This window comes from Athene cunicularia (assembly GCF_003259725.1).
Source record: "Athene cunicularia isolate RWA chromosome 5 unlocalized genomic scaffold, athCun1 chr5_part2, whole genome shotgun sequence".
Classification (NCBI taxonomy): Eukaryota; Metazoa; Chordata; class Aves; order Strigiformes; family Strigidae; genus Athene; species Athene cunicularia.
In genome coordinates, this window is record NW_020799102.1 from 11,159,318 (window position 1) to 11,182,576 (window position 23,259).

The window sequence follows — 23,259 nt, forward strand, 5'->3', positions numbered from 1 at the left end:
AAAGCAGCCTTCGGTCTCTCCATAATCATCAGAAGACAGTTTTGCAACCTTTGAGCATCATCTTGCACCTCCCCTGGCTGTATGGCAAGTTCCCTGGTTTCCTCCTGCACCCTTCTCTCTGATTATTGACATTGCTATGATCACATCTCCCACAGCAGAAACACGCAGGAGCTGTGGGTGCCCTGACAGCCCAGCTCGCTGCTACTCAGTTTGGTGCCAAAACAACTGTGGCAGCTATTCAGTCTCAGAGAGAAACTTCCGTCTCACTTTGTGTCTTTTACTAGGTTTAGTGAATAATAAATATGTAACTTAAGAACAGGTTCCTCTCATGAAGACACACATCAGTTAAGGCTCGAAATCCTTACACAGGTTATTACGCAGCCCCTTACAGAGAACCAAAGCTTTTCCTCTTCCATGTGTAAGCTAGGAAGAAATTATGATCTGGCTTTTACTCTGGTGTACCTCACAGGCAGAGAGGTAAGACAGCCTGCACGCCAGGCTCTACTGTGTGAGTCAGGACATGACCCCTGGTCCCTGGCTTGCTCTCCCAACAACTGAGCTGTGTGCACCAGCTTCAGCAAAAAGTGATGACAGGGGGAGATCTCTGACAGCATCAGAGGGATTTGGAAGCACAACATGTTCCAGAATGTACCACCTTGTGCGTGTTGAATATGCCGTAGGCACGGCTCTGCTTTACTACAGGGTGTGTAAAAACATATGTTGCCCACAATAGTTTTGGGGACAAAAGGTGGATTATCAAGCCTAAGTAAATGTCTAGTCAAAAACCTGATTAACACGTGGCTGTTTTTCATTACATGGGATCAGCTTTTTTGCTGTTCTGTGCTCAATCCTGCTGGCAGTGATGAGGCAGCTGCTGGTGGCGAAAGAAATGTCTCTGTCTTACCCCTCCTCTTGCAGCCTGCCACGTGCTGTGGCCGCTGAGGCATCCCAGCAGCCAGCCATTAGTTCTAGCAATATGAGTTTTTGCAAGGAGTAGGGAGTCATCCCAGCGATGTGTAAAAGTGATTTTTGCTGTACTTTGGAAGACTGTGGGGTCAGCAGCTCTGGAAGAGGTCAAAACCTCAGACTAATGTGACTTGAGGCTGGTTTTATTAAGTTTTTCTAGAGGTTTGTGTGCAATGCAACAGCTTTTTAACTTTATTTCAGCTCACCTTGCTTAAGCAAACTTTTCTGTGGTCTTCCTGGCGAGCCAGGGCCAGACAGGACAGCTCCAGGATGGCCAGGACCTGCCCCGTTTTGAGGAGTGTTGCTTCACAGCCTGTGATGGTGTGTGACAACCTGTCCTGGATCGCAGTGAGGAGCAGGGCTGGCAGTGCCCAGGAGTGTGGGGAACAGGGCCCACAAACCTCTGCTGCCAAGATCACAGATCCACAGGGAAGCACCGCTTTCTTATGGTAGAAATGATGCATTGGAGTATAGCAGCTGGGTTTAACTGGCAGAGCTGGTCTCTGCCCGCAGTGGGACTGGGGTGGTGGATGGGGGTATCTGCTGAGCCGCCTCAGCCAGTGTTGCCTTGTTCAAGCTGAGCTTTGAGGGGAGGAGGGAGGGACCTCTACCTACTTCTGGGGCTCCCCAGAGTTTCTGCCTGTGGAAACGGCTCCTTTCTCATGGGTAGTAGTCATGCAGGGGATTTCAGCAGGGCAGGATGGCAGCAGCTAAAATGGGCCTTTTCTGAGGGGCAGGGGCTAGGCAGATGGCTCTGAGACCCCAGAAGGATGTTGAGCTGTCAGAGTCTCAGGGTGAGGGCTGTTCCCCAGGGTGCCCTTGAGTAAATCACTGTGTTCCTGTGCCTCCTCAGTCACAGGGCCCTCTCAAGCAGCCTCAGGAGGAGGGGACATGAGAGGGGACTGCAGTGGCGGCAGGGAGGGAGGGGAGGGTCCGTCGGTCTCCTGCTACCTGGATGGAACAAGAAGCAGTTGGCTGAAAATTCACATCCAGGCTGGGGACTGGGTAAAATGTCTTTGAGATAAAGGCAGCAAGGTGTGGGTTGGGCTGCAGGAAAAGCCTTGTGCCCACCTGAGGAAAAGTGTCATCAGAAGCAGGGGTGCACCCGTCTCCTGCCCGAGCCACACTGCAGCACCCACCCAACCGACTTTCCACAAGCCATGGTGTGAGAGCCGAGAAACCAGGCCTGTGAGAAACTAAGACAAAGAGCCTGGGAAAGCAAAAGTTGAGGCTGATTGAAGAAATGCCTCAAACACTCGCAAGACAAAACCATGAGTGACAGGGTGCTTTCTGTGGAGGCCGAAGCTGATAAGGCTGCCCGATGTATCTGAGGGAGAGAGCCCTGTGGAGACAGGACGGCTCTGCCCTGGGGCACCTGGGCAGATTTCAAGGGCCATGTGTCTGGTGAATGAACTTTGCTTCATTATCCACGAAATGCATATTAAAGTTGACACCCCTCAATATGCTAACGAGGCCTGTCATGATCATGCTAGTGACATCATCCCATGAAACACCTGACCCCTCCCTGTACATGGGATACGTAGGTCTGTGGTTCGACCTAGGGGATGGACCCAAGGAAAGTGGGTATAAATCAAAGGGGAGAAGAAAGGGCGCTCTCTCTCTCTCTGTCCCTCTCCCTGCCCCCCGGCTGTCTGGAGAGAGCAGTGAAGCAAGGAAGACAGATGCCAGAGAAGATAGCTGCCTCCTGGAACCCTCGCCGGCAGGATCAGCGCAGGAACCCAGACCGGTGATCTGTATTCCCCCATTCCCTCTATCTCCCTCTTTTCCTTTTTTCTATTAAGAAATGCAAAGCATATTATATTGCTCACCACAGCTTGCTCTGTACTTAGCTAGTTATCATGTGTTCAATTAGTGCATTGTAGGTAGTTAATAAATGCTTGAACTTGGAGACTTGTTGTCCGCTCCAACTGGGGATTTGCTAATCTGAGTCACTTGTCCCCCTCGTCTGAGCGGGACGTGACACATGGTATGAGGACATCTCGTTTGCTAGCCCTGCCCTGGGGTTACCTTTGCTGTGGAGTCTTCTCCAGACATTAGTACTTAGGTTGCTATCTTGCTGTCCTTTCCAAACGTCCCTCCCCTTTGTGGCTTTCAGCTTGTGATGTGGAAAAACCAGAGCAGGCTCTCTAAAGAAAGTTATCACAGCTTTGTGTGGTTGCTAGCCTGGCCTGGTGACATGCAGGCAGCGGTTTGTGTGTGACAGAAGTAATGCAGACAGGGTAAGGAGTTAGCCACTGACCCTTGCACAGTGTGGTAATAAACTGGAGGAAGGATAGAAAAATAATCAAAGGGTCTTTACATCCAAGGCAGAGAGAGAAGCTGTGATTAACATGGTCAGATGTGAGAAATTTGGCAGGGGAGAGGACCGGTACCGGAATTTGCACTGATGTCCTCCTGTCCAGACCCTATCAGACTTAACAGGGGATTTGATAGGCAAGAAAAGTCAAAGAGCAGCTGAGGGATTCTGAAATCAAAGGGCTTTGATAGCTGGATCAGAGAATGGAGCACAGTTTTCCATCTGCTTTGAATTTATTGTTGCTAATGAGGAAGCAGCCTCTGGTCTGAGTGAACATGCTGGACCACAGGGGTCACTTGACATTTCCATCACGTTCAGAAGAGGGTATTGAGGGACTCTCTCCAAGTCAGCCCTTTCGCTGTCGAGCACGTACAAATGAGCAGTTCAGCACGAGATGGCACAAGGAGGGAAACATCGGCCGCTTCCAGGCTGAGAGAACGTGCTGCTCGGACTCCCAGCTCCCAGGGTCCTATTTGTCCATCTGACTGGTGGGAGCTCCTGCAAGCAGGGCTGAACATCCCAGCATTAGTCCCTGCTGATGATCCCTTCCTAAGTGTGGCTGTGTTTCTTCTGCTTTATTGCTAATGTTGGCTGTGATGTCTTTTGAAGTTGTCTTTTTCTGTAGGGCTGTGAATCCAAGATCTGCAAGTACCTTTGCTCAGATATAGAGCTGGAAGTGGTTGTGTCAAACACTTATTTACAACTAGGCCTTGTGTCCCCTTCAGGTTGGATGCTGTCCCTGGCAACAGAAGTTGTGTGAGGGGACAGACATCCCTACCCCAGCCTCCCCTAAGCAACAGGGACCACACTGTGCTTGGGCGAAGGAGCAGGTGAGCAAATAGGCTGATGAGACCGAGAGGAGTGTTGAAATTAATTTGAAGCCTTTTGCAACCCACAAGAGTTTATCTTGAAATTGGTAGCCTCGTTATTTAAATACCAAACACCAACCTCCCCATCCCAAATTCCCCAAACCTTTTCTGTATTCCCTGCCCTTTCCTGCCTGCTGCCCTAAATGCCGATGCCATCATGTTTGATCTTTTCTGACTCCTTCTGATAACGCTGAAGGTGCAACAGCCAGGGACGACAGCCATGAGAATCTGCTTGCTGAGGTTACCATCCCCAATTATCATTCCAGGCTGCTGCCAGTCTGCAAGGCAAGAGCTTTAGCTGAGACTCACAGAGCTGCAAATCTTCAGAGGGAGACAGAGTGCGAGAGGAAATGTTGGCACAGGAGCAGCATCCTTGACTCATCACTGAAGAGACCGGCCATGCAAGACAAGGAGTTTCTGTTGCACCAGGGGCTGGGCTGCTTGCACTGCAAAGGTACACTGCATCTCTTCTCCTAAACACTGCAGAGCTCCGAGCTGGCTGTTGGAATAGGCACCAGTCACAGAAATTAGTTCAGGGGTTGAGCTCAGAAAACTTGCAGAGCAGCTGAATGGAAGCTTGAGTGGGTTCACCTCCTGCGAATCCTTTACTAGCAAAACACATTTAAACCTGGCACATGATGTGATGGATTAGCCCCACCATTCAGAAGGGGATAGAGTATGGCCTTAACTTGGCATTTCCAACCTGACCGTGTCCTGCCTGAAGGAGGGAAGTGTAAGGTGAGAGGTGTTAACCTGCATGTTGCTGCAGTTCAAGTCAGTGCAGTTCTGCGTGCTCTAACTAATGAGTTAGTGTGGTTCAGCTGTCATGCAATAACTTGTTAAATGCTGGTAGACTGATTGTGTGGCCCAAGCATGAGATCTGCATGAGCTTAAAACCATAAAAATGAAATTACTCTCTAAGGATTAATTCACAACCAGTCTGTTTGTGATCAGACAAAGCTGCATGACAACCTCTCTGCTATGCCCTGTCCATCTTTCTGCTCCTCTGAAAGACTTTGCCTTTCCTGACATATTTCTTCTTCAGTTGTCTTCTTGAATGTCAGGATATGTAGTTTTAGGGCAATCCATCATCTGACTTCAGTAGTGTTGCACTGGGTCTTTTAACAGCACTTCTGAGGCTACTTCAGTGGATTGTGATAATGCAGTACAGATATCAAACAGCAAAGGGTCCCGGAGTGGGTGAAGGATGCTGTGGCCATTGGTTAATGTGATATTTAGGATTATGTAAAGTGTTGGGAATTAAAGGGAGAGTTTTCATTTTCTCTTCTGGGAGTGTTTAAACCTGGAAAGACACAGTGCTGATAACATAGCAGGATTAAAGCTTGTTGCAATCAGAATCAGCACAAATTTTGTTGCCAGCCAGTAGCTGGAGCACAAAGCCCCTGTGTATCAGTTAATTCTCTTATTTGGAGGCCTTCCTACTTTACTGCCTGCTAAACTGCAAATACTGACCGACAATTGTCTGTTTAAAGCACTGTCTATCCTCAAATCTCCTCTCGGAACTTCCACCTGGATCCCTGCTGCTGTACCCAGCCCTGCTCACTGGACACTGCCTGAGCTCGGCACAGAAACCTGCTACATGCTCTAAACACTGCACAGCTTGGGGGCATCTAGCCTTTCTGGGGCATGCCAGAATTAGTAGATATATATTTTTAACACAAGTTGTTTTTTCAGGTAACATAGGTATTGATTTTCTAAATCAAATGGTTTGCTAAGTCTAATCTTAGTCAGCAACCAGTTAACAAGTGTTAAAATAGGACCGAGGTGTAGGTCAGGCTCAGCCTGCCATTTCTCATCAGTAGGCTGACGGTGAACATTTTCAGTCTTGTTGCTTGCACAGAGCATAGTAAAACTGATCCTTCTCCTCCCTGCCTAATTTCTTTTTTTTTTCCCGGTAATTCTCCTAGCACCAGCTAAACAAGACAAGCCGTAGGCATCGGGGCAGTGTCGATGCTGTCAGTGCCTCCCTAACAGTGCCTGGCGGGTGGCAGAGCCCTGGGCTGCCGGCAGTCATGTCACAGCCGTGCAAAGCCGGGATTAACACTGGAGAGCCCCAGTCCAGGGTCCTGGCAGCAGACCCGCCCTTCAGACCATGCTCCTGAGGAAGAGAGACAGAAACATCAGCTGAGGGACTGCTACATTATCATAAAAGAGTTTTGTGGCATTTTCTGGTGTACAGTAGATCTCAAGGAGATAGTAATGGACCCATAAAATTCTTTGTGAGCTAGCCCTAATAAAGGACACCACCTGAACATAACCAGTTCATTGCAGGCATTTCTGTCAGGTGTGAGATGTCCAAACACCATAAAAGCAGTAATAAAAGTGGGTTAATAAGGCAATAAATGGCAACGATGAAGTCTCTGGTTGATTTCAGCAAAAAAACCTCTGTATTTATATTTCACTTAGGATGGCTGAAGCCTTCCTTCCCTGTCTCCTGCATCTGCTTCATCTCAGGTTTATTTGAGCAATATATCACTCCACCCATGAGATGTCGATGGTATCTGCAAGCTCTGCAGACCCTCCTAAAGCCCTGCCGAGACTATACTGCCTTTCAGGATATATTTATTCTGCAGCAAATCTGTGCTGGTTTTGGCTGGTGTAGAGTTAATTTTCTTCACTGCAGCTGGTCTGGGGCTGTGTTTGGGTTTGTGCTGGAATCAGTGCTGATACCAGAGGGCTGGTTTCGTTACTGCTGAGCCGTGCTTACACAGAGCCAAGGCCTTTCCTGCTCCTCACCCCACCCCACCAGGAGCTGGGAGGGGACACAGCCCGGACAGCTGACCCCGACTGACCCCAGGGGGTCCCAGCCCATACGGCCTCATGCTCAGCAGATAGAGCTGGGGGGAAGGAGGAAGGGGGGGACGTTCGGAGCGATGGGTTTTGTCTTCCCGAGTCACCGTTAGGTGTGATGGAGCCCGGCTGTGCTGGGGATGGCTGAGCTCCTGCCTGCCCCTGCCAAGGGGTGAATGAATTCCTTGGTTTGTTTTGCTGGTGTGCGTGGCTTTAGCTTTACCTATTAAACTGTCTTTATCTCAACCCGTGAGTTTTCTCACTTTTACCCTTCCAATTCCCTCCCCCATCCCACCAGGGGGGAGTGAGCAAGAGGCTGTGTGGGGTTTAGCTACTGGCTGGGGTTAAACCATGACAAAATCCTAGAGCATATGACTGGAAACCAGGCAACTCTAACAAAAACGAAACACCCTGGGCAACAGGGAGCTAGCTGTGAAAATGAAATTCATGTCAGTGAATCATGATCAGAATCACCCAGGCTCGATTCACTTGCAAGTGCCCTAATCCGACACAGAATTTGGCAATGCATGGGCACGTGCTGAACACAGGCAGTGGGGAATTTAGTATGTGACATTTCTTTCCTGTGCCCAGCAAATTCACCTGCCCCGTCACAGCTATGTGAAAGGAGATGCAAGGCTAAGGCAGAAGATGCCACTGGAGAGGTGGAGAAGGGAAGGGGAATCATCTTGGTAGTTGCCAGTTTACATGCAAGGTTTGAAACTGAGCCAAAGCAAAGGGGTGTTCTTCCGAAACAAACTGATGATCGGCTCTTTCATTGTGGCCTCTGTTCACAGTTTCCTTCTGAAGCCTTTCATATGAATGAGGTAGAAGGACAAACTTAAAGTGGGTCAGGGAGAGGTGAAGACTTGCTCTCGGCTATAAACCCAGCAGGACGCGATCCCTTTGAAGAGCATTGTAATAGTGATTCAGGCTTTAGTTCAGGAGTTGAACCCTGTTGTATTTTCAAAGTTCTGTGGTACTGTGCTCCTGAGGAACTGGAGAGAGTGATAAATTCTGCAAAACACTGTTTTCTTTGAAGGCAGCAGAAAATCATTTCAGCCTGTGCTGTCATAGGGAACACAATACTCTGGCGTTGACATCTTTTTCTTGGCAGTATGCTCAGTACACTTGTAAGTTCCTTTGCCTACACACTTCAAGAGGCTTAATACAGAGTGGACTGGTTAATTATCCCATCATCTCCCCCAAAATAGGTGTAACCTAGCTTTCTACCTGCCAGGCAGAAGACAGGTAAAAAGTGAGCTGCTCGAGAACCACGGCAGAGACAAGCATGCAGCTCAGCAGTCCTTGCTCATTTCCAGTCCTCACTCTTCCCCCCATCCTACATGCTTCAGTTTTCCTGGGGTCCCAGAGGTGACAGCAAGGCCTCCAGTTCTGCTGTAAAGGCCAAACTCAGTCCCATTGCCCAGGGTCAGACATGGCCAACAATGCAGCTGCTCTCCAGGGCCCTCTGTTTCTGCACCCAAGGAGCTGAGAGAGGTTTGACTTTTAGGGCATGTGGAGGTCTAAGCAAAGCCAGGCTGGGGTCATGAGTTGCACCAGGGTCTGCCATTCAAACAGCTCTATGCTAGAGGACACTCCTTCCCCAGAACGCTGCTTGTGAGAATAAGCTGTACTTAAGAATAAATATTAGTGACCAGGATATTTATTTTGTGTGCAGTAATCACCTCCAAAGATTTTTCCTCCTCTCTAGAGAATTACCAATGAACTGAATCACCTGGAAGTCAGATTCATTTTCTGTTGCTAGCAGACTTCATTGTTCTTCTTCATTGCTTCAACAGCAGCATTAAAGACAGTCTGTGTAAATTTACTTATTTTTATATTTCGGTACTTTTCATTTTTTATTATTATTGAATTCTTGAAATAGAATGGTGTTCTTTCACTGCCAGAGTGCATAGGGGATGACAGTATGACACAGAATGATTTAAGAAAAAGGAAATGTAGAGGAAGAAGAAATTTTAAACCAAAAATGCCACAAAAATTTATTTCTCTTGGGGAAAGAAATTGTACTGGAATCCCTTCTGATACTGCAGATTGGACGAGCCTGGAGGGACAGTTATGAGAATTACATCAGAAATATGTGAAGTTCCACAGAAAGCACAGTACACCACTGAAAATTTGACTGTTTCTCTGTGAGCTGCCACTGGGGACACAATCCACCCATTAAACTGCATAGGTCAGCCTTACACATCCAGGACAAGGTAAGCTGTGTCAAGCAATGAGAAAGCCTGAAACCTGATACTGAAATAATTAAACTGTGTTGGTGATACGTTACAGCCAAGGGACAGGAGCCTTGGTGATGACAGCACCGGTGGCAGCGTCGGCGCCCTACATGGGGCTGTGACAGCAAGGTCTCTGCCTCAGGGAACGTGCACTCCAGAGAGGTGGGGTAAAAACTGGGACAGAAGAGGGAACGAGAGGTGCCCCTTGGTTAGGTGTCTTGCTTAGATATTTTTTGAAAGCACAGAAAAGGTTTTTAATTTGTTTCTTGCCTGAGGACAAGGCAAAAATGTCTCTGGCTTTCATAAGAGGTCTTTGCTTTATTGAGAACTATGTTACCACACCCATGAGGGTAGCTCTAAATGTCTCAATTTTAATGCCTTTAGTATTAGCCAGAACCTCTAAGATAGCACCAAAGGGAGAAATGAGGTCATGGAAAGCAATGGGTATAAACTGTAAATAAGATTGCTTACAGGGCTGATGCGGTAGGTGAGAGTGACAGTGGTGTTTGAAGTTTACCATCTGTGCCTAGGAAAAGGAAAACATCCTGAGACACAGATGGCTAAGTACCCTTTTGTGCTGTCCTTTTCAGAGAGGGGGAAAAAAAAAAAAGTTGTCTCTAAATGCACTTCTCATAACTATCAGTTATGCAGTGCACTCTGTCCTGACTTTCTGTTTCTTTGATTTCGTTCTCATCTTCTGATGATTTATTTGTCACCAGACACATCTTTAAAAAAGCACTGTCAACATCCAGTTCAAACTTTCTAGATTACCCATGACTTTCTGCCACTCTGGTTTAGTAGAGCATGGAATAATACTGACTGTTGTAAGTGGACAAAAAAAAAAAATAATCAAAAGCAAGGGTCATATCTCTATGCAGGTATGGAAATGAGATAAATGGAGAAAGAGGCTGGGGAATGAGGCACCAAAGCCTAAATGCCACAAAGCACTAAGGAGCTCAAAATACTTCAGACTGGGTATAACTTACTGATTGTAGGTCCTAAACCTCCAGCAGAGTTTCTGCGGGCAGAAACCTGAGGCTGTGTGGAGCAGGGACACAGCTCAGAGAGCCTGGCTGACCTGCAGTGGCCTTTCTTTGGCAGTGACAATGACAGCGGCCTCAAGACTTACCAATAGAGAACAGGGGTTTGGACACCCCTGGACCTACAGCCACTGATACAGCTGCCAAGGTGTAGACGTTTCCAATCAGCCCAGCTTCCCGTCAGCCTAAAGGCCAGACATTAGTATACTGCAGTCTCCTCAGTTAGGTTTCTTATCTCATCCTTACAGCATGGTCCATAGTGTCAAAGCAAACTTGGTATTTATTTTTTTGTAAGAAACTAAAAAGCCCACTGCGAAGTCCAGATTTTCAACGTAAAGTTTCTCCTGCATCTTATTTGCATGGCTGAATTATAACCCTCTAAATTACAAACAGAAGCACTGGCAGACTCTAGCTAACAACTCTAATGGATGCTATTATATTTCTGCTGCTAGTTGGCACTCTACCTTCACTATCTCATCAGCATAAAGGGATGCTGTCAACTTGAAAAACTGTGTCTTCCTTAGAGAGAGAAAAAAAACGCCATACGTACTATTGTTCCAAACCAGCCTTTTACAAGAGTGGTAAGTAGCAGAGAGTGAGGATGGGAAGTGATGCTATTTAACTGTCCCTGCTCAGTGTGGGTCTCTGGCATCGTCTCTGTGGTGCTGGTATACACCAGCACTTCCTCTCTGCCACTGGTGAGACGGTGCCTCCTGCGAGGCGGGGCTGCAGGAGGGTCACCAGGAGAGGGGATGCTTCCATCCCAGGCCTTGTGTTGGCAGCAGCAGCAAAAGGGAATGAAAAAGCAACAAGAGGATTTGTATATATGTGAACAGAGATCAAATACATAGGATGCCATTGTGCTTAGAGCACTGGTTAAAAGAGGCTTGTAACATGCTTGGGAGAGCAGGAACTCTCCCTCCCCCCATCTTCCTTTCTTCTCCAGAGATGATTTTTACAGTGTCCTGCTCACCGGTATTTAAAGACAAATCTATGCAAAACTTGCACTAAGATGGGCCAGTTTGGAACCATCCCAAGTTGTCAGTATCCCTTTAAACACACCTGTTTCTTTCCCTTGCAGGTGCCAAAGCTGTCCGCTGAGGAATTTGCCTCCAACCTGGCAAAACAAAGAAGGGTTCCTACTTCTTTGTGACTAAAACGACTGGCACGCTGCAGAGACCCATCTGCTACTACCATCTCTGCCAGCTTCCCCTAAAATGGGCTCAGCTGCCTCACCCACAGGTGTGTTACCAGATGAGAGATCTTTTACTAACCGGTGAGTAACAGTCCCCTTGCCCTTCTGCAGCTGAAGTGAAGGGTTTGGTTTGGGCTGTTGCAGGCCCTCCACTGCTCCCAGTTTCTGCCAAGGGCAGCCCAGCTGCTGCTTCCTGCCCAGGACCAGCGAGGGAATAGAAATGGGAGACCAAGCTCGCCATCTCCTGGGGAAAAGGCATGTACGCTTCCAGGAAAGTTCATTTTATTTCAGTCCTTCCTTTCATTCTCACTCTTTCTTTGTGAAAGATCACGATTGTAGAAGGCAGCTTTGTAGTGCCAGCTCTGACCCTACTGTGGTCCCTCTTCTTCCTGGAAGACTCGGTAAAATAAAGAGTGAATTTATGTCACAGGGTGGGCACACTGTATGTTTATTACCTACTTCATACACACTTCATCAGCAGCAGTATTAGTGGCAGGACTTGTATGCATTACTAACCCCAGAAAAGAGGTTTATAGTGTTGAGCAGATGCAGGAACAGTCAGGTTCTTACAAACTTAAAATGGCAAGGACTGCTCAGCGACTGCTGCGTATGCCCTGTGGAGCACAGGGACATTCTGACAGCTACAGGAGATCATCTAGTTACTGACTAGTCACAGTGTAACACTGCTGTTCACACAGATAGTTATATGTCACTTCAAAGACTGATGCCTACAGCAAGGCTTCTAAGAATATCTACAGATTTTTGAGTGTAACTAAAAAATTCAGGACATTTTGTGCATTCTCATCACCAGGCATGCTACAAAAGTCCCCCTGCCATAGCTGGCGAGATCTGATCCACCAGTGTTTTTTAAACAGAACTGTGCTGCCCTCAAGCAGGGACCAGCTGAAGGCGAACTCTAAGAGCTGTTCGCAGATGTCAGGCAGGATGACTGGATCCTGACGGCGGGTAAGCCCTGGTGTTGCACTGTGCTGCCACAGTGACACTCCTGACTGGGTTAGTGGGAAGTGGCAAACCAACTGGAGTCTAAATTACACACCATTAATTGACTTACACCTGGAAGGTGACAGTTATTCAATAAGCAAGGCCCAAATGTCCCAAGCATTATTAACCTCTTACATTAAAAACAGAGAAAAAAAAATTACCAACTACCTGCATGACATCGGTGAGGATGGGGTAAAAGTGTATGACAGTGTATGACAGACTGTGTCACAGAGGAGTTTCTAAAGGGTCAAGAAGTTAGAAAAGGGTCTGAGGAGGTGGGATTCTGCAAATCTCATGCCGCCACTGATTTATCGCAACCTTAACCATCTACTTTATCACCCTACATCTCAGCGAGATGAGACTTTTAAGGAGTATGCAAGAAAGATTGGTGTATTCATTAAAATGGTTACTTTTGTAGATGTTATTATGACTTGGAATAGCTACAGTTGCACAGCAGCTGAGAAAATTACACTGCTAGATATGTTGTTCCTAGTGGCAGGAACTGAGATTAAGTTGGACTGTTGTGATTTTTAAGAGAGATGTTGTTCATTTCACAAGAGATCTCTCACAGATTTGTTTCCATAAAAGCCTTTTTAGTCCTAATCTGGGCAGGGGGTCCCATATGTAATGTTAAGTATAAACTCTATTATCTCCAGTAAAAATCAAACAAAGTGAAACTAACATTTTTTACTTAGGTCAAAACAATTCCAAGCCAGATTACTAGTAAATAATTCATTTGAAGTGAAATAATTACACACCAGTTATAAACAAAGCAGAAACTTTGTCTAGATGATAGTTTTGGAAGAGCTTGAAAATGTAAATTTCACCTATTAAACAAAAATTTAAACATAGAGTAACTATTATATCTTTACCAAACCAATTTGAGCCTTGTAAAGTCTTCTGTCTTAAACCAATGTTTAAATTAATTAATGGAAGTGGAAGCTAGGAATCATAAAGGCATTATTTTCCTAAATTATTCTTGCTCTCAACCACATCTGTACAACTTTTAGCCTGAACATCCTAGACTGCACATTGTTTTGCAGTAAGAGGAAGCAAGATTTTGTTTTGAATAATACAAAATAGGATTTAATGCTTTAAATGCATTTTCAACACAGCTGGATCCAACACAATGTCTGAATTGTGAAATTAGAATCTGAATTTAACTTGTATACTTCTGCTTTACAAATAAGTTTATCACTGTTTTGCTTAGTGTAACTGAATTATCACTCGATAAACAATGTACATGTAGGAAGTGGGTTTTTTTATTCTTCACATACTAGAATAAAGATGGAGTTTCTGAGCTCCACTTCACAATGAAGGCTTGCGGTTTCCTGGGAGGAGGAGTTCATTCAGGTGATTCACATACTATGACAGCTCTGTTATTAATGTCCTTGGACTATTCTTCTCCAGAACTGAACAATTGTGGTGACATCATTCAAGTGAGATGCAAACTAAGTGAAGAATGGCTACTACAACTCTGAAAGGCACAGAACATAGAGCTTACTAGGCTCAACCATCAAAAGTGGCAGGAGATCTCACTGCTTTCTAAGTATGAGGAAAAAATGGAAAGGTAGGAGAAAAGCATGCTAAAGAGGAGAGTGTTGGCACAGGAACAAGCTGATAATAAAGCAGTGCTGATTACATTTAGGCTAGCCTACCAAATAACAGCTATATGCGGAGGGAAGATAACAATCCAACTGATTTTAAGAGAGCCATCGTTTTATTTAAAAAAAAAAAAAATCACAAATGATTGCCTGCAATAGCAGGCTTATTCTTCTCTCTCTGTGTAGTAGTCTCCAGAAGTAGGACTTCAATGTGAAGTACTCTTGCTGGTCGCGTAATGACAGTCCTACTCAGCCACTCTTGTTTTATGTACTTTTTTCTGATCAGTCTCACATTAAGAGACTGGTGATTAAGAGCCAACAAGAAAATACCTGCACTTTAGACAAAGATTTGAAGGCAAGCTCTCATAGCCTCCTAAATCTTCGCCTCGAAAATACCAGTACTTTCCTGCAGAATGACTGGAGAAGTCACCCTGATGTTCAACATGGCTCTGATCCAGTGGACAGCCCCCTTTATTAAGTCTCCATGAGCAACTTTTAGCTACCTACAGATAGTGCCACTGACACTGGAAAAGCCTTTTCAGTTTTAAGTCTTCCTTTTCTTTACAACTCTTCTACAGTTGTATAATGGTTTTGTACAAGAATCCTATGAAACTATCAGTTCTTCATTTCATTAGGACCTACAACACTTTGACTATAACTTCAGTATTTGCCTCAAGGATTTCCTCTCTGTATTGCCTTCCTCAGCTCCTCTAGCACTACAAGTACTTCATTATGCATTATTTATCTCCTCAGTGATTCTTACCTTCTAAAATAAAGTGTAATATAAACTATTTGAGATATTTTAAAGGCTAGGCTGAAAAGGCAACAAAACTTCCTCAAACTGAAGAAGTCTGTTACACATGCTTTTCACAGCTTGAATATCCATATTCTCCTTTCATTTCCCTACTATATATGAAATTTCCCAGTTTATCCTGATACTGTACTAAGAGTTACAATCTTTGCCCAAAGTAGACCTTAAACAAGTGACTTGTCATACATCTCATCCCATTACACAAGTGTTGGAGAACGGCTTGCAGAGAGCAAGGCCATAGCTCCCTGCAGGAGCTGGTGGGCCATAGCTCCTTGCAGAAGTCGGTCCCAGCCACCTGAGGTAAACAAAGGAAAGAACCCAGGGTACAGTTATGTAAACAAGGATGAAGATCCAGGGCTCAGTTGTGTTAGCGAGGACTGTTGTGAGAACACAGAGATAAGTTGGGGCGCACTACGACCTTGGGGGGTGAAGAGAAGCAGCCCTGGGAGAGAAGCAGGTTTACAGCAAGAAAGATGTTTATGCATACCAGAAATGCCACAAGGAGCTGGTATATTATAATGTGACTTTTTAGATGTACCCAATGGCTGAGATATTATAATGTAGTTTTCTTAAATGTATCCGATAGAGTTGCAAGTAGTGTATTGTAGACTGCTTATATAAGGTATGATTTCTTTCAATAAAGTTGAAGCTTGCTCTATCATTCACACTGAATCGGCTGCTTGCTTCCTCCGCCCACCGCACACAAGCTGTATTACACCAGTATCTTTTAAAGGCACAGGCTTCATTTACACTTACACTCTAGCCTGCACTCTGTGGGGATGTATAAAATTAACAAAGTTCTGTAGTTTATCCACACTTCTTAATGTTTCCAAACATAAGAGACAAGGTTTTGTGTCTTGAAGGAGAGCCAAATGTTTTAAGAAAAGTGGAATTGCCATAAACAAAGTATTTGGATCCAGTCTTCCAGTTTGGAGCGTTACAGAAGCTCATTAAAATCAAGAGTCTGAATTTTGTTCATTTTCTGCACTTACTCCTTCACACTTCCAATGCACCTATATTTTATAAAGTTTTAGGTCAGGGTCATCACTTGTAATATTGCACAGAGCTAGGGCACATGGAAAAAGTTGCCCTGAAATGGTATTATAATGAAGACAGTTTAAAAGAAGAATCTGTTTGAACAGGAAACAAAAGATCCCTCTTCAGCAACAAACATGAACATCCATTAAACCAGCCTAGAAATAAGGCGCCATCACAAAGAGGCTGAGGTAACATAGGACAACGTCTCTTGTAGACTGAAAAGGATTCACAGTATCAATTAGCAGTTCGTTTTTAATTAAATTAAGATTTATACAAACAAACAACTGAACACTTTGGGGAAGCATAGGCACATATCGCCACAGAAGTGTTCCCTACCGTACAGACAACGGCCATCAATTCTTTACCGTTGCCAAGGCAAAGCCCAGAGTCCAATAAACCCAAACATGAATTATCTGAACTCCTTTTTCTCAAACAGAAGGAGTAAATTACTTGCTGCTAAAGATGTTCAGAGTAGTCATTTTGCAAATGGTGCTATGAAGCTGATCAAAAGGGAACGTGTTGTAGCATAATTGCCCTATTTCAAAGCATTATCCTGTAATAACAATCTGCAGCATGGCTGGTCTTCACTGAGAAGGAGAGAACACTACATCCAGCCTGCACCTCAGCACACACACATTCCAGACAGACCCACCCTCCTTGTCTGCTAATGCTGGAGGGCAGCCCATTAACCAGCTTGAGCCTTTTAGAGCCTAATTTCAGGGCAGAGAGATAGCACTTGCTTCATTGGCTGCAGCTATTTACTATTTCCACTTATGACTCCTGTGAATAAGACAAGCTCTGAGCCCTCAAACCCTTTTCTGAAACACAGACCTGCTGTTGTTCAACAACATATTAGGAACACACTTTCTGGCATCAGACCAAAGGAATGTTTAAGTGTTAGCTTTTCAAAAGCTATCTTTTTAACTCTGTAAAGATTTTCTTTCATTTTGTTTTGTTAAAACAGAGAACAGGTTACATTCAGCTGCAACTTATGAGAGCTGTAGGTAGAGGATACTTCCCTTCCTTGCTGTTGGAATCCATGTTCCTGAGTATTCATTTGTTTGCAACAGCAGAAAGCTGGTCCCGGATCCTTCCTAGACCTTCTAACATAGTGTCCAGAGTTTCTTTGCTCAGTTCCATAGTCAGTGCAGAAACAACAGGACTATTTCCACATAAGGCCGCATCTTCCTGAATCTGAAAATAGGAATGCAGATGTTAGCTGTATGAAAAATTCATTCACGTTTTTCCAGTGCCACTACAAAAGTCAATGTTTAACAGATAAAGAAAAATTGTTTAAATTTGGCATCCAGCTCTATCCTGAAGGACCATGGCACATTTTATAAGCTGTGAAATTTTCTAAGCCTCACTAATGAAGCGTGCTCCCACTAACAGAGTGCAAGTAAGCATATGCTGCCATGAGTATGGGGAAATTCTGAAGAGACTCATGGCAGGAAGCCAAATCCTTATCAAAGCATCTTAGCAGATACCACACAGGATACTTAACCCCATCCCACACACACAGATTAGATTTATTTTTTTTCCTCCTCCTCTGAAACCCACCCATCCCATTTTTACTGGTTGGAGGGATCCAGGAGTCTGTAGAACATAAACAGTAAGTTTAGCTGTACTTCCCAAATAATAGACATGGCCAGTGAAGGAAATTTCCCAAATAGTAGAGTTAGCTAAACATGCTGCTGAGTGGCTTAGAATTAAAGGGCGATGCCTTCACCATTTATATTCTTTCTTTCTCTAGAGAACAATGGTGACCAGGAACAAATACGGTGCCTTCTCACATCCTCATGCAAAGAAAACTCTTGCAAGAAAGAGGGCTTTCACCAGACACATCATTCCCAGGCTCTGTGGTAGTCCAAAGATCATCTCTGAGAAAGCCTGTTAATTGCCCACCAGGCAATAGGCAAGCACCCGATGCCTGTCTGAACTGTTTTGCACTACCACTGGTAAATCAGCTGCTGGATTTGATTATTTTGATCCTGTATCCTTCACAGCCACTGACATTACCTTTAACTGAAGCAGGCAACTAGGAACTGCCATCCTGCTGATGCTGTCTGAAGACATCTTGATGTCCACCCTCCAGTCCATGTCGACCAGCCGAGGCAGGGAGACTGAGGGATTAAAAAAATAGGTCTGTTAGGCCCAGCAGCACCTGATGACACCAGACCCTGGAACATGTAACTACCACCATGTACATGCTTCTCCACTTCTGGCCCCGGGAAGTGTGTAGTTTCAGTGCTACTACATGGTTTCATGCCACTTTTACTCTGCGATAAGCTAGTCTCTGAAGGCCTCCTCATGACACTGGTTCTCCGATCATCACATGCAAGAATAGTACAGTGCAAGACAGCACAGGTAAATTCACAAAGCAGCTGGGAGAAGGAGAGCAGCAAGATACCTTCTCCATCTCTTCAGCCCTGTTGCCTGCAACACTCAACCAGTGTTTCACCATGAGTTGCTCTGTGACCTACATGCTTATTGCTCTGTTCTCTGATAAGAAAGCACACAGGAATGGTCTTAAAATCCAGCAGTATAAAACATGTTATTTCAAGCTCCTCAACCTGTGAACCAAAGCATCCTGCAGTACATACATATTGGTAAACTGCAATCTTCACGTCCTGCCAATTTGTTACAAATATTGACAGCATCCCGATCAGATGTAGCCTAAGAGAAATCGTTCAACAGTCTGGTGCAATACTGACATCAGTTGTTCAGGGCTGGAGACCCCATAAGCTTACCAAGGGAAGGACAGGTCTGACTTGGCTGGCCTACCATGAGATTTGTGCAGCTGCCTCTTGCAGAGTGGAGATGGGGATATTCCCTCATGATGCTGCATACTTAATGGAGCTCACTGCACCACGAACCCTCAAGAGTCCCTATGCACTGGCATAAAAACTGAGATTAAAGTTGTCCCAGCAAAACTCTGGCACCAACAGACTAGCTGCAAGTACTCTTTGTCAGTTCCTGGGAGCACAGTGTTTTTCAACAGTGTCTTTCAGCTGCCAGTAATAAATACAAGGAACATTTGAAGAATATATTCATGTGAAACTGAGGCAGGTATTTGGATGAGTGGCATGCAAGTATATTTTCCTTTTGTTTGAATAAAACAAACTTTCCTACTTTCATTAAAAAAAAAAAAATTTAACCCAGAAACGGTATTGATGTTTTAATCACAGATTTACTAGTGTTTTCTCATACAAACTGCAAACCAGAACAAAGTATAATTACTTATCCAAACAGATAACAACAGCAAATGTTAAAAGAAGTTGCAAGGTGCAGTTTAACAGGGCATACTTGAAGTCATTCCCACTTCAGTACTGTCACATTTATAAGACTCTTACACCTTTTTAGACTCCATTTTCTATCAAGAGCTGAGCTTCTTATTTTCAAAAGTGCCGCATCCAGTTTACTGAGAAAAACAGTAAATTGTCACTAGAAAAAACTCCACACTAAGGACATGAAATAAAGACAAACCATTTCAGTTTGAAAAGGGCATGTGCAGCTAAGAGGCTTAGCTACTGTAACTATGTCAGAATAAATGTCTACAGGATACCTGAAGAAGCATTGTTGCTGTTTGTATCAGCTAGGGATTTTCAAACAAGTCTGAACAAAACACAGGACCAACCCCATAAAAGATCTGTAGGGAGATGATAATTTATTCTTCAACTCAATTTAAAGTCTCAGCTGTGGTGCTTGGTAGGCTTGAGAGTCTTTGTGAAGCCTTATCAAACCCAGTTGTCAGCATTCTCTGACATCTATTTAAGGGTACCAGAGAGGGATGAAGATGCAAAGACTAAACCTCTGTGAGTGCTAAGGAAAGAGCTGTCTCAACAAGCAATTGCAGCCTGTCTGGATTCTGCCTATCATAAGATGCCGTTTCCTCCCCAGGGGTTGATTGCTAGCCTTCCTACTGACTCCAGATGCTCAAGTTCCTTCCTAACAGTGCTGACAAATTTCTCTTTCTGTCTGGGGAAAGGCAATCCCTCCTCCTCCTGCTTTCCTGAGCAGTGCTCCTGGGGCAGTGCAGAACTGGCTGCCTCGCTCTTGCTTTTGGAACACATTCCAGTTTGCAGCCTGTCAAGGCCAGCACTTGGCAGCATTTGCAACAACATCAAAATGCATCTGTTTAGCCTTGTATGTTAATTTGCAAAGATTGATTGCTGGTGGCTTGGGAGGGGCAGAAAACCATCTATGGTTTTATGTTAACATAGATTAATCAGTTGGAATGTCTGTTCTTTAAATCACTGCCTTGGTCCCTATGTAATGTCAGACACTTCTGAAAACAATACTAAAACAACTCATAATTTCCTAGAAGACAATCTCATTCCAACAGGGTCAAATATTAATCTGATGAATACAAAGACATGAGTTTCAGAGCAGAGCTCCTGGGTGGTGCTCCAAGAGCCACACACTCAGCTTTGCTCTGGGTTGTGAAGACCTAACTACTGTGTCATACTGGCATGTTATGTCTTGCTCTCATCTTCTCTAATGCATGACAGCGTTAAAGATACAGGAAAAAGCATCGTGTGTGTTGGTAACACTACAACATTGTTTAGTGTAAGCAACTGCTCTATTTACTATATTAGCATTACACAAGTTTCTTCCCTCTTCCAATTTATACTCCATTAAAACTTTGAGGGACAGTGTATTTACAGGTCTTGACATACTGTTTAGCTGTTGGGCATTATCTCCTCTGCAGGCAAAGAAAAGGGTAAAGAGGATCCATGCAGACCTCAAAGTACTCTGCTACATATTGGCTCTCATTTGTAAACTTATAAGTGCTACAGTTATAAAGAAAACCTCTTGGGGAGAAAACAAAGCATTGTAGCTGTGTAGAATCCCTAACTGGGATGTAACTCATTGCCCATGATGCTACTGTTAAAGTTTGCATTCCTTAAGTATATCAAGGTGAGGAAAAAGCAAAGTTATGAATATATGCAGTGTACTTCCTGACACATGCAAGAGAGAGAACACAAAGAACTGACTAGATGTGAAAAGATAAGGTATTCCTCAATGTATACATAGCCTTTACAGTGCACAGTTATTGAATAGGGATGTCACTAAATGACCTGAACAGCAAGGTCAGAGTGCTTCACTTTCTAAAGTTTTGCAAATAGTTGCTATACCTGTGCTCTGCAAGGTAGCAACAGAATGAGCATTAAGCAGAATTGCTTCAGGGCTGGAAACAATTTAGCACGGCAGCACAGATCTGAATACAAGACTCACTCATTCAAAACTTTATCTAAAGGCAAGCAGGGGTATTGCTATGCTACATTACAAAAACACCTTGCACCCCATTATTCTAAACTCTAAGCTCAGTGATCTCAGGAAACATTAACTGCATCAAGATGTGCACTACTACTTACTCTGACTTGCTTGTGCTTCATTCCTCCACGCAGAGCTGTGATAAAGGGGAAAAGAGAAAAAAGAGTATCAGCAGTGCTTTGGAAAAAAAAAAAGAAAAAAGGTAGGGAAAGCATTCAGAGTGGCTTATCCCTGACAGAAAGGTCACCAGGGCTACAGCAGTAAGCAGGGGAGAGAGACTGCCTGTGCTACAGAGTGCCGAGGAAAGGCTGTCCCTGGTGAGCAACAGCAGGCAAACTGGTGACCAACTACGGGTTCTTCTATAAATGTGGCTCACTTAGAGCATGCCCCTTTCTCCCCAGTTTTACCAAAGCAGTGGGCTACCAAGCAGTGTGATACAAGCATGCAGAACTGCCACCCCCTGCCACTACTGCACAAAATGCACTGCCTCTAGATACTACTCAGACTCTGTAGTGCTGAAATCTAGCCCTCTAAGTTTTACCATTATCTGTAGCATTTTTCCACTACACAGACAAGTTGTTAGAATAAATGGGGCTTTGTATTATGTGAATGAGGCCCACACCCATTCCAAAAGTCTTGGGAAAACCCTCTGTGCCCATGGCTGTGTTTTGTTTGCCATTCCGCTCAGGTGACATATTTCATTCAACTCTGCTCCCCAACCGGTGTGATTACGCCCAAGGCACACACAAAATTCATAAAACCAGGACTGCATGCTGCCAACTATCCACATATCAAACCAGATACATAGGCTTTAACTTTCCAGATGAAAGCAAACAGCAGGTAGGTAGCACTCACATATTCTCCAAGATTATTTTAGTCAAAAGGTTTTTCAGGTTTTGGTGGAAGTTTTCTGGAAAGAGAGCGAGGATATCTTCTGCGCTCGTCAAGCCGTGGTACACAACATGCCTGGTGAGGTTGTGCAAAGCAGATACCAGCTGTAGGAAAGGAAGAGGAAAAAGGGCTCTGCTGGGTTGTGAAACAAAGAAATTCACTCAACAGTCAGAATCCAATATAACTGCTCATCAGGTATTCTTATATCAGCAGCGCTGGGGTTGCCCTGGGGATTCTCCAAGATAAGGTCTCCCCTGAACTAGCAAGGGACATCAGTTTACATATAGAGAAATCATACATATTAATTAGATTTCCTAGAAAGGGGTGTCTTAGAATAATGAGTTCCCAGGATTCATTTACATAGTCTGGGCATGTGTAGTGAAAATAGGGTGAGAGTCTTCAGTGGTTGAGGGAAGAAGTAAGCAGTCTTCTTCACAGTGTTCGCTAGCTGGCTGTCTTTCCAGAGCATGTGCTGTGAAGTAAAGTCCAGGTGTCTCCCTCCTAAATCAGCAAAATCAGTTTCCCTATAATAGGGTCTCTGTGTTCGAGCCCCCCTTATCTCATTCTGGGAGTTGCCCAAGTGACCACTGAAGGCCTGAGTCTGCTATCAGTGATTTACATCGAAAGCCTAACAAGTGTTTCAATGTTATCTAAAAGACAAAGGGACCTAAGGAAACAGTTGAGGAGTCAGGATTCCTTGAGAAACAAATGAAGCAAAACTTTGAAACAAAAGAAAAAAAAAAGCACAAACAAAGCTTTCATACATCACATCACAATTTAGTCTTAATAACTGTCAGAAATTAATTTGTTTGAGCCCTTTCATTCCCTTTCAGCTGACAGCCGTTACCTACAGTACGGGACGGGCCTTCAGCAGCCAGGACGGGGCAGACACAGCTCCTGCAGCGAGACCGACGCCACCGGGGCCATGGCCGTCCCAGCGCTGCCCGGCAGCCTCCCCGGGCAAGGAGAGGCCCTTCAGGCCTCACGCACTTACCTCCCGCGGCCGGTACGGCCCCTCGGGCTGCGCCTCCGCGGCAGGATCGCTTCTAACGAGGACGTTTCGCTACAGCACCAGCGGCCGAGGTCCTTGGCAGCCCCACAGCGCCGGGCACCTCCCCGAGGGCCTGGGATAAGCCCGGGGCTGGGGCCCGGTGGGCCGCTCCGCTCCGCTCCCCCCGGCCGGTGCGGCCCAGACGCG

General features: G+C 45.0%; 1 protein-coding gene across 1 annotated transcript in view; it reads right to left on the reverse strand.

Annotated features, from left to right (window-relative positions):
- Nucleotides 1–16,127: 16,127 nt before the first annotated feature.
- Nucleotides 16,128–23,259, reverse strand: part of COMMD9 (COMM domain containing 9) — a 7,596-nt gene continuing 464 nt past the window's right edge. Inside the window, exons 2-5 of the mRNA XM_026850195.1 lie at nucleotides 22,026–22,221; nucleotides 21,272–21,306; nucleotides 17,913–18,016; nucleotides 16,128–17,087 (exon numbers count right to left, since the gene is read on the reverse strand). Coding sequence (XP_026705996.1) covers nucleotides 16,947–17,087; nucleotides 17,913–18,016; nucleotides 21,272–21,306; nucleotides 22,026–22,221 — 476 coding nt within the window. The 3' untranslated portion in view covers nucleotides 16,128–16,946. The remainder of the gene's footprint in view (nucleotides 17,088–17,912; nucleotides 18,017–21,271; nucleotides 21,307–22,025; nucleotides 22,222–23,259) is intronic.